The following is a 12,565-nucleotide window of genomic DNA, read 5'->3' as shown; positions in this document are numbered from 1 at the left end:
GAGGTAAAAATTCGAAGTGGTAGTATTTCTTTGACATTAAAAATATTAGCTTCGATATTTAAATACCATTAATCTCACCTTTTTAATAAAACTGACAACGTCTATAACCGATGTTAAACTGGTTTATTATTTGATATAACTTATAATATCCTTTTCTTAAAACTGTTAAGTACACAAACTCACTGACTAGGTAACCATAAAACATGTCCATATCATCAACTATCCCATAATAATCACTTACATATATTAAAAACATTCTTCTTTTGTTAATATGAAATGAACATTCTACTAAGTATAGTGCATATGTATGAGTACTTTCTGCCCAAGGTACAGGTAAATATTACACAAACCAAAGTATTTTGTTGTATAAAATGTCGGTCGACAAAGGGACTGAATATAAAAGTCATGAGTAGGCTTGGCTTTTATCTTCAAGAACCACTGGTCCGTTTACATTAGTGTTCTTACATAACATATGTCCATCATATTTTAATCGCACCTTATATATCTATTCATTATATTTCACATATACACATATATATATAAATACATTCATAACAATTCTTTCATTTTATCAATATTTATCTTTAATTACATTAATTATATTTATTTCATTATTATCCACTATATTATTAATATATTTTCTTATTAAAAATATCGTCACTTATTTAATTAGTCGTCGAAGGTTGCGATTTCGAAAAATGTAAAGGACAAACGTGAGTTACAAATAATATTAATCTTTACGGGCGCATTAAATAACAAATAAGTCAGATGTTGCATTTAAAAGTATACATAGTAGCACTAAGATGTTATAATAAAGAAGAATTTCATTCAAGTTAGTCGTTGAATAATTAGTTTTATAGAGTAGAGCTTCTTTTTAACATAATCTTTGACAATTAAATTTTCAACACAAATCAATCAAATATAAATAATCTTTGCTTTTAATCAATTATAAATCGAACTATAATTCCTCATATTGCTTATATAGCGAAGTTATAAGGATTGTTTTCATTATTGATATTTACACATAAACTCAAAAATAAAAATTTACAAGAATCTATAACTAACATGAATTTAACCTAATTTCAGTAACGGTAATCAGGTTACGTTCGTACTTGCATACGGTTCTAATAGAGTACACTGTACTGCGCTATCATGATTAGGTTCTACATTGTGTTGTACATGTCTTTCATCGTGATTTTGATGTTGATATGAAGTCCCATCTCTTGATCTCCAATTACGCCTATCCACGTAGTTCGCTGCATTTCTGGAATTTCGCTCAGTACTTCGATTATTTTTATATCTACTGCTGTTGAGTGATCTGACATCATAATTACCATGATTAGTTAGGTTAGGCGGACTCCCTACATAACCTTGTCTATTTTGCTCATTTTGATTGCTAGAGTATACTCGGCTTAGGTTAGGTTCTGTATTATTCACACTCCGAATATTTAAATTCCGAACAGGCACCAAATGATCTGAATTATTCTTATTTTTACCTATTCCTGATTGTGGATTCATGGCATGGTATTGAGTTTCGTAGCATTGGACAAGCATCAATAAATGGCTGAAACTAGGGATGGCCAATTCCGGAATTTTTACTTTCCGGAATCCGGAAAGTAAAATCGGAAAATTCCGGATTTCGGAAAAATTCCGGATTTCGGAAAAATTCCGGAATTCGGAAAAATTCCGGAATTCGGAAAAATTCCGGAATTCGGATAAATTCCGGATTTCGGAAAAATTCCGGAATTCGGAAAAATTCCGGAATTTGAAAAAAATCCGGATTTCGGAAAAATTCCGGATTTCGGAAAAAATCCGGAATTCGGAAAAATTCCGGATTTCGGAAAAATTCCGGAATTCAGAAAAATTCCGGATTTCGGAAAAATTCCGGAATTCGGAAAAATTCCGGAATTTGAAAAAAATCCGGATTTCGGAAAAATTCCGGATTTCGGAAAAAATCCGGAATTCGGAAAAATTCCGGATTTCGGAAAAATTCCGGAATTCAGAAAAATTCCGGATTTCGGAAAAATTCCGGAATTCGGAAAAATTCCGGAATTTGAAAAAAATCCGGATTTCGGAAAAATTCCGGATTTCGGAAAAATTCCGGAATTCGGAAAAAAATCCGAAATTCGGAAAAATTCCGGAATTCGGAAAAAATCCGAAATTCGGAAAAATTCCGGAATTCGGAAAAAATCCGGAATTCGGGAAAAAATCCGGATTTCGGAAAAATTCCGGAATTCGGAAAAATCAGGAGCTTAAAAAATCTGGATTTCGGTTAAATTATCACTCCAAGTCTAATCTCGAATATATATATATATTGTGTTTCAAAACAACAACGACAACATTTGGGAGGTGATTCTTGACACCAACAGACCAACTTGGGCATAGAAAAGCTTCCTTTTGGAGCTATGACCAGCCGAAAATTTGTCGAAGAATTGGAAGGATAACTATAATTTGAGAATAAAATGTCAGATCAAAATCAGGTAAAACAGAATGTCCATTATTTTAAATCATGGATTTCACTAATACACAATTGAATGTGGTGATGGTGATCCCGGAAGAGACTGAAGAATTCTTGTTGTGTTTTATCCAACACTGAATAAGGAAAATAAAGCCCTATCAAATATGATATTTCAAAAACGGTAGTACATCGTTTAAGTTAGATCACTGTTAGAATTCGAAAAAAGCAGAGAGAGACATGTTTGGCTGATCTACTTTGTCTCAGTACAGAATAAATTCTTGGAGAAGAATATTTGCATCCGATGGATACATGCTTTATGTGTATGATTTATCATTTACAAAAATTATTGAAATATGTAGGGCTATGATAAATAGGAGTTTGCAGCTTTTTTAAGTGCAATTATTAAGAATGTATTGTATTTTAAGAACAATATACCTAATTAATTTCTTTGATCTCTCTTTTTTAATGTAGAATTTATCTTTGGTGTGCTTACATTTTTAAACTAATGCACTATTGAACTTTCTATTATACGACGTTTTTACCTTCGTTAATACCTTAATGTCTTTTTCCTCTTATCTTGAAGTTTCCCTAATTGAAGTTTCATAGCAACGTTTCCTTCTCGGTACCCTTCTACTTAATATGTCTTACGTTTGCGGTATCCTGAATGATGGAAAAGTTGAGAACAGTGGCACCGTGGCAAAGGCGAGAACAGGAGGCAGGTGCCCGCGCCCAGCTCCTTCGAGAAATGTTGAGTTGTAGTGTAAATCATGTAATATGATACAAAATCACGCTTTTCAGGATAGAAAGATTTTCTGCCCCTATAAATTTTCCTCCCTCTCCGCTTTTTCTCCTCCAAGAAATTAAAGCTGGGGACGTCACTGTTAAGAACCCTCCAGTGAGTTCCTGTATCCGAATTTAAAATACAACTGAATATTTTGGGGATAAGAAATAGTTATTGTGCCTCAATGAAGTGGAGAATACAAGTAAGTTCACTATTGGTGGCTACGTTGGTCTTGTAGAATTAATCTTAAAACTTCTGCCCAGAAAATATCACATAGACTGGAACTTGTAAATGTGAATTGAAGTTGCTTATACTATTTCTCGAGGCAGTCTCATGTCACGTTCTTGCATTTGGCTGTTAACTTCTTACTTCGGCATCGTTGGTTTCTATTCCCCCGTCCCCCCACTATTAGAAAACTGTCTGGATTACTTCGTTATGCGTGGTACGACTCGTAAATACGAATTTTGAATTTTGTGTCATGTTTAGATGGTAGATAAGGCTTCATATAGCCTTAACCTCGACATGTAAAACAAGTCGAAATAAATAAATCGAATCTACTTGATGTCCTTATACGCTATTGATTCAAATTAGTTTTTTTTAATTAATCAAGAAAAGGAGTTCTTAGCTCTTGAACACTAAGACCTCCCTTTTTCCTTAGCCCTATAGACCCCTTCTTCCTTACAAACAATAAAAATAGTGAAATTTATTAAAAGGCACTTTAATGTCGACCTATCTACAATCTGGTCGCAACCTCATACCAGTTGAGAATAAATGACCTAAAAACGTACTTATCGTTTACGGACGAAAAATTGACTCTACTCTGTATGTCTTTGAACATTGATTTATCACATATAGTTTTTACTTGACCGATACATCTATAGTTCTAGTTTTTCTCTCAAAGAGGAGTACGTTAGTTCAGTGATAAAGCACTCATTTCTGGTGCGAGGAGTTCCTTGTTTGATCTCAAACCATGAAAATTTGTAGCGAATAACATTGTGTCCGTGAGTTTTGTCAGGATTTACTTGTTTCCTCTTACACTTTCATTTCATGAACTATATTGCAATAATTAGTTTTCATTTATCATTCATCACCATTAGCCTAAATGACATAAACGTAAGACTTTAAAGGCATCATTTCATTTCAGTTTACCTCCGAGAGTTCTTTGTTTAGTTTTACGTCTTACAGTTATGCCCTTTAGGCTAAAAGAGACGGATGATTAATGAAAGTGAATGATTGTAAAATTACTTTTTATGCGCTCTCAGCAAGAATCAAATCCGGGACCACATACACCAAAAGTTCATGCGCGGCCACTAGACCAGCGGGAAGGGTTCTCGGAGAGTTTATTCTGTATTGAGACAAAGTAGATCAGTCAAACATGTGTATCTCTGCTTCTTTTGAATTCTAATCATGTTCTTATAATCGTTGAAATATTAAATCCTAATGCGAATATTCGGACCCAAGAGTGATGGGAATGAATAATGTCAAAAACTTCATAACGAGAAACTGCATAACTTATACCATTTACCAAATCAAGGGTAATCAGGTCTAGGAGGCCTCAGGTGAGCAGATAATGTAGCCAAAATGGAAGAAAATAGAAATGAGATCAAAATTTTACTGGAAAGCTAATCAGAAAATGACCATTAGGAAGACCTAGGTGAAGATGGGAGGATTAAGATGGACCCAACAGAAATAGGAACACAAAGTACAAACTGGATTCAGTTGTCTACGGACGGAAGTAAATGGAGAGCTTTTGTGAGCGGTATTGAACCTCCGGGTTCCATAAGCCAAAGGATTAGAAATATTGTATTTCATTCTTGTTTATTTCCCTCCTTCAACGTTTAATAAAATACCCCAGGAATTCTCCAGTTTCGTTCGGGGTCACACTTGCGCCGCTGCTATGCCACATTTAATTGTGTTAATGGTAACTACGATTTTAAATAATGGATTTTAATTATTTCCTTTCACCCGACTTCGATCCGACATTTTGTTCTCGAGTTATGGCCGTTTTTGCATTTTTCCGACAAGTTTTCGGCTGGTTATAGCGCCGAAAGGAATCATTTCTATGCCCAGGATGGTCTATACTTTTCGTCTTATCTTGGTGTCAGGAATCACCTTCCAAATGTTGTCGTGTTGTTTTGAAAACAAATGAAGGGTACAGGGAAAACCATCAGTCATTTTTTTCTTCGAACATTTAGTTATTTGTGCCAGTTTGTGCAACACAATCCTATACTGATCCAGAACTAAGAAAAAAATAACATTGTGGTAAACAGCTATTAACACTTGAAGTTTTGGTGTATAAGGAGAGGACATGGAGTGTGAAAAATTAAAGTTCCGTTTCATCTGCTTGAAAGATAAATGAAGTATAAATCATTTTAAAGATTTACGGAACAACTAAATCCCCAAATCTTTCAAATATAACATTTTCAGAACCTCTTATTTGATTGATACTTAGGTAGACAGTACTGCAATCAGAGGTAGAGATTACAGAAAACTAGGCATGTTATTACCATATGCACATAATTTATTTTACTAACAAAACAATTTCTGGAGTAAAACGTTAGTCTCAGTTATTGTTGTTATAAAAAAACAGTCTGGATGATATTAATTTCCTGTTACGTGTCATATAAATCACAATTAAAATTGCCCGTGTGCAAAAATAGTTCGCAGAAGCAGTTTGACTGCGAAATTTCTGTATGGCTTAAGAAGCTCGAAGGTTCCTTACCATTGAAACAAAACGTCTCCATTACATAATATTCTGTGATAAGCTAATGAAATCTGGATAAACATTACAGAATTCACGAAGTTCATTGCTTATAGGCCTATAATGCACCCGTATTCTTAGTGTTTCTCAAGGTCTCCTTTCCAATTAATTTTCGAATAGAACTCTAAACACGCCATTCAATCTTCTATGGATGCAACGTATCCTGTTCATCTTACCTCGATTTTATTATCCATATGATATTCGGTGACCTACGACAAAATATAGTTAAGCGAAAATTAAACCTTTAGTTTAATGTCTCGAAGGTTGAAATTGCAATTGAATGGTTATGAAAAAATTGGTGGAATTAGAAAGTGAGAGGAAACGGGAGTACCCTGATATATATTTTATCCCAAACTTAGTTCTTTGGTATTTTTAGTTTTCGCGCTTCTCGGTGCGTAAGCGACCAATTATTACGTTAAAAGAATACTATGGGCAGGATTATTTCATAATATATCATTAATTTCTTCGATATTGACATATATATATATTTTCCACTATTTTTTATTTTTTCGCTAACTTGTTTCTATTACTATGCTTAGATATTAAAATGTATTCTCACATTATTGTATAGTTTCCACTAATACAGTCTCGGTTCCACATAATGTATTTTGATTATCTACGAGTATCTATGTTGTTCCAGACCGAATTCATTTCCATCTTCAGTTCTTTTGCACTGACAATTAGTTTATTCCATTCAGTGGCAGTTCTTTACAGGGTACGAAATCATTTACAAATGATGAGTGAAAATACTATTACTATTTTCTTCTTCTTCTTCTTTTACTTCTACTACCACCATCACAACAACAACACCAACACCAACATCACTACCACCAACAACAGCAACAACAACAACAACAACTACTACTACTACTACTACTACTACTACTACTACTACTACTACTACTACTACTACTACTAATAATAATAATAATAATAATAATAATAATAATAATAATAATAATAATAATAATAATATGTTTCTTTGAGCTTCCACAGGGAATTAAACCCGGGACCAGAGGCACTGTAAGTACGTGCGCTAACCAGTCTATTAACCACAAGATCCAAACATTTCTTACTAACATTATGTAATTAATAAGAAGTAAACTGTTCTTCCAAATAAAATATATTTATTAGTGCCTGTAAAATTCCATAATACAAACTTTGTGACGAATACTTATTGTGTTAATTATACCAAAAGTAAACATTAATTATAAGATAATACTGTAGTTATAAATTGAATGTATATAAGTAATGTATAATCGATTCTAACAGAATCATACTCAGTGGCGGATCCAGAAGGTATAAACTGGAGGGGGCTACCAGTTCTCAGACTATAATACGTATACCATGATTTTATTATAAACTTTCAAACCATATAAATAATAGCTTAATTCTTTTTTGTCACTCAGAAAACTTGGGGGCAAGCCTCCTCCCGGCCCCGGGCTAGATCCGCCACTGATCATACTGTTACTAAATTTGCTTTGCTTAAATAAGCCTTGGTTTTAAAAAAAAATCTTATAAAAGTACATTAAAAATATTTTGTAAATGAAATTGTTATTATTAAAATTTGTAAGAAAAATTACATATTTTTAGTGAATGTTATAGAAATACACAACTTTTATTACTTACTTATAATAAACATAATAGTAGAATTTTAACTTAATCAACTCCATAAATGTATCTTTTAAAAAACAAGTGTTTGATTTTTAAATGTTTTAACCTTGTCAACCTTCTTTCCACAAAATTTGAAATTTCAACTCTGATTAAATGTAGTGACGACGAATGCTTTACTGTATAAATTTTATTATAATAGGCTACTTCACATTATGTAATAAAGGAGATTGCTATTCCTAATCACACCCTTGCAAATATACAACATAGACGAAAAGAGTTATACTACATTTATACCTGGGGATATAGACACTTTAACCTTAACTATCTCCTAGATTTAAACAATTGTAATGTGTACAAACAAATCAGTAACTTTTACCATAAAAATCAAACATAATTCTAATATTTAAAGTACAAAAATGACGGCAACAACGAATAAGAATATATATATATAGGGTGTTTCAAAACAACACCGACAACGTTTGGGAGGTAATTCTTGACACCAAGATAAGACAAAAAGTAAAGACCAACCTGGGTGGACAAATGCTTTCTTTCGGAGTTATAGGTTGACGAAAACAAAATAAAGAACTTTAAACGTCCATAGCCCCAACACTATGGAACCTACCGTAGTCTGGTCAAGACTTCACTTAGGAACTAGTATATGCGCTATTCAAATATTCATGTTTCAGAATCCTGCGGTACTCACGCAGCAATTTTTGGGAGGTAGTTGGTGAGCATTTCAAATTATATGCCCGTAGTCAAACTCCCTTTATAAAAAATGTTGCGTGAGTACCACAAGATTCTGAAATATGTATTTTTGAATAGCACATATATTAGTTCCTCAGTGAAGTCTTGCCTCGACTACGATAGGTCCCATAGTATTGAAGCTATGGATCTTTAAAGTTCATTTTTTCATGTTTTCGGCAGCCTATAACTCCGGAAGAAAGCATTTCTGCACCCAGGTTGGTCTATACTTTTTGTCTTATCTTGGTGTCAGGAATTCCTCCCAAACATATTCGGTGTTGTTTTGAACCATCCTTTATATATATATATATATATATATATATATTGACGTATCAAACGCTACTTCGCATCATAAAAGTATACTGAACCTTGGATCTTCAGAGAGATATAGAGAGATGCTACATTTTTATATGCTACTTTTCCATGTTCTTATTCAAAAAAATTATTATGTTTGAGTGATCTGGTGTCAGCCTATTTCTTGAAGCACTAATTACCTGTCCTGCTGTTGAAAATACTCTTTCTGAAGGTACCGAAGTTGCTGGAATAAGCAAGTATTTTCTAGCAATGTGATAAAGGCGTGGCAACCTATGGCAATTTGCAGACCACCATTTGAGTGGATTTTCTGAAATTCGCAGAGCAGGATCAGCTAAATACCATGTCAGTTCATCAACTGCTGCTGTTGTTCTTTCTTTGTATGCAGATCCTAATAAGAAATGAAGTCCTGTTTCAACGAATTCATCTCCTGCACATTCATCTATACGCTCTGTCTCCTGCAACATGTTCCTCACCATATTGTGTATGTCCTCACGACTCTTCTCGTCTGTTATAAATGGCAATGTTTTATAACGAGGATCTAATAATGATGCTATAATGAATGTAGAGTTCTCCAAAGTCATTCTATCGAAACCTACACGTTGACGAAGATCTTGGGCGATTGTTTGTTTTATACACTTGATTGCATCACTATCTGCGCCATCTGGAACTAAGTGAACACTTAGCAGTCCATACACAATGGGAAAGACGCTCGATATGGACACATATTCTTGTCCTGACAACACTTCTGTAGCTATTTTCAGAGGCTTGAGGCACGTTACCAGCTCTTCGATACCTATCCAACTTTCCTCAGTTAATGCTAATTTTTTCGAGTCCTGAACTTTCGTAACAGACCTGTCTGCTAGAATATCAACAACAGCCCGTTTCTGTTCAAGCAACCTTTCTAGCATATCATATGCACTGTTCCACCTTGATTTTACGTGCTGAATAAGTTTATGTAAAGGTAAATTTAATGTTGTTTGTCGTTTTCTTAGCTCACGGGATGCAACAGTGCTGTGCTTGAAATGCTTCACAATATCAGTTGCTTCATTTAATAATAATGTCACAGAGGGTAACGAAAGACCTTTGTTTACTGCAAGTTGTAGAGTATGAGCAAAACAATTAACACTTTTATATGGAAGTTGTTCACAAGCGTTTACTATGTTAGGGGCATTGTCGTGCACAATGCCAATAACCTTATCGGATATAGCCCACTTATCTAAAAGACTCTCAATGTGATTAGTAAGATTTTGGGATGTATGTCTTTCTTCTATCACAATAGATTCTAACACATATGTTTTTAATTGCAAGTCCTTTGTCAGTATGTGGGACGTCACTGTTATGTAAGATTCTGTTGTTCTTGATGTCCACGAATCTGTAGTTAAAGATACGAAATCTGATTCTGAAAGTTTTTGAAAAACTTGTTCACGAACAAAATCATAAAGTTCTTCAAGTCGACGAATGATTGTTTGCCTGGACGGTATTTTATATTTTGGTTCTACGTAAAGCATAAGCTCTTTGAAACCTTGACCCTCTACGTGAGATAAAGGTAGCAAGTCCATAACGATCATTTTAGTAATTAAGGAATCCAATTGTTGGCTTCTCTGGGTTGAACAGGGTCGATTCAAGTAACTTTGAATTTTGGTTTGCTTCTCGGATTTAGGAAGCTGACGACGTTTATGTTTGTTCTCAGATCCAGATGGTGCTGTTGTTTCAATGCTTGTCTCACATACATCAGATTCTTCCCGAGGGCCTGAAGCAGGACTTGGGGACGCCAGAAACTTCCTAAAAGTAATAATAATAACAGTAATGTATTACTGTTATCACTAAAACGAATTAAATTATATACTAATGTTAAGAACATTTTTTTTAAAAAAAAAGCAACATATTATAAAACTGATACAATTGATTTATACACGTATTCTTTAAACAAATACTAGTTCAAGTGGTAGACATTGGCTTCGCATTCGCGAGGTCGTGGGTTCGGTTCCAGCTCTCGATCATCCTGACTTGAGTTTTCCAGGGTTTTCCTCAGTCCTACCAGGTAAATGCCGGGATGGTACCTACTAAACAGGCCCTGGCCGATACCTTCCCAAATCATTTCCATTGTTATTAGATATCCAGTATAAAATGACCTCTGAGCTGTATCTGGTGATTGTTGAATAAATAAATAAAACAAATATGAGAAACACTACAAAACTTTGATAATGAAAATAAAAAAGATACAGCGTTGGAAACATGAAAATTTCGATTTCATCTAAGTAAGTCATCTAATTAGAGAACTAAAAGCCTTAACAAAGCAGTATAAGAAATATATATAGAACTGTTTTCAATACTGTAAAACAGCTTCCTTAGACACTCTGAGATCTAATTCCATTATCCTCATAGTAAATGTATTGCACTTGAACAGATGCCGCGGTCAAAACAACCCCTAACCACAATTTTGATTTGTGCATTATATTATTTTGTATTAGATCTAAGTCTTCCTCTTGCAATTTGAATAGTTAAAGGATTAAAAAGCGTTGAACGTTTAATTATTTTTGCACTAGAATTTTTATTTTAGGGTTTTTTAATAATATTTCTTTATTTAAAAACTTAATAGTGTAAAAGCTAGGAAAAAATTTGAACTGACCGCAAATTGAACCTGAATTTATGGCTTTCCCTGTTACTGTTCACGGCTTTCTCCCGATTTTTCTGCATGCTATCCAGCGTTGCCTTATAAACCTATCTTACCGATATGGATACACCATTCATTTGCCGAACTATCAAATATTTGAAGTAGCAATATCTGTGACACAAAGAAAAAAGAAATGAAGTCTTGAAAAATTACGACAACCGAGTATCCTAGTCTTGGCTTTCCGTGTAAGTGCTTTACAAACTGAGAACTGACATGGAAAGACAAAGTCCCAGGGTTCAACTCCCGGTCTATCCACAATCCACAATGTAAGTCGCAAAATAAGCTAAAATAGAAACTAACGTTGAAATAGGCATTTTAAGCAAAATAAAACTTGGTACTAGTGCTTTAATTTGTCACAAAACCTACATACAGGACTTTGCTTTTCATTCTGAGGTAAGGGAAAAATGATATCTCCCGTTCTGCCTAAACGCCCTCCAGCACATTATTGAAAATATTTTTAAAAATCTTATCTTTATACGGAATAGCAATTCCCGTTCTGCCTAATCTTTTGAGACGGAGAATTTTGTGCAGGGAAGGATTTTTCTTCAGTAATTCCAACAGATTCTGTATGAAGTATAACTATTTCTTCAAGTTTCATCGTAAATTTTAGATGTTATTCTACTTGTTCCTCTCGGAAAAATGACTAGGATATAGTTCTGTTATTAGCAGTGTTATTCACATCTACTTTTAATATTCACATCTAAAGATACATGTGATTTTTTAACATATATATATACCAGCAGGGTAATGGAAAATTGATTGACTCACAAGGAAAGTTCTGGAGAAAGCACTCGGCTGCAGAGAAACTAAGCATACTACTTGAAGGACCAATCCATTCTGACTACTACAAGTTAATAAAATTCCTGTACGGTTGAGAACTGTTCGAGAGACTGGACTTGGAAATTCATATAAAAAATGAGTCTATGCGCATTTAAACGCGTTAAGTACAACATTATTAGCAACGAATATTAACATACGAATTGAAATCTATCGGAGGTAACAGAAGAAACTGTTTTGCAATAACTAACGTGTTTGTTACTTAAAATTAGTCATTATATGTTCATAATAATCATAGGTTAGAGTTGAAAATTGATCACTGCTGCTCTTCTGTTCTGTAAAGAAATGACACGGGCAAAATACTGCCTTGCATCATGAACACTTTATATGTGCAATTGCGTTGCATCCGTCAAGGGAGCAGTTCGCACAATCAAAGCAAAAAAC

General features: G+C 34.0%; 1 protein-coding gene across 1 annotated transcript in view; it reads right to left on the bottom strand.

Moving 5' to 3' along the window:
* LOC145665937 (E3 SUMO-protein ligase ZBED1-like) overlaps positions 1 to 12,565 on the bottom strand; it is a 54,277-nt gene that overhangs the window by 27,461 nt on the left and 14,251 nt on the right. Inside the window, exon 2 of the mRNA XM_081733044.1 lies at positions 8,850 to 10,452. Coding sequence (XP_081589170.1) covers positions 8,850 to 10,452 — 1,603 coding nt within the window. The remainder of the gene's footprint in view (positions 1 to 8,849; positions 10,453 to 12,565) is intronic.

This window comes from Thermobia domestica, chromosome 12 (genome assembly GCF_964235325.1).
Source record: "Thermobia domestica chromosome 12, izTheDome1.hap1.1, whole genome shotgun sequence".
In the NCBI taxonomy this organism is placed as follows: domain Eukaryota; kingdom Metazoa; phylum Arthropoda; class Insecta; order Zygentoma; family Lepismatidae; genus Thermobia; species Thermobia domestica.
The sequence above is the reverse complement of the archived record's forward strand: the minus strand, read 5'-3'. Positions and strand labels throughout refer to the sequence as shown.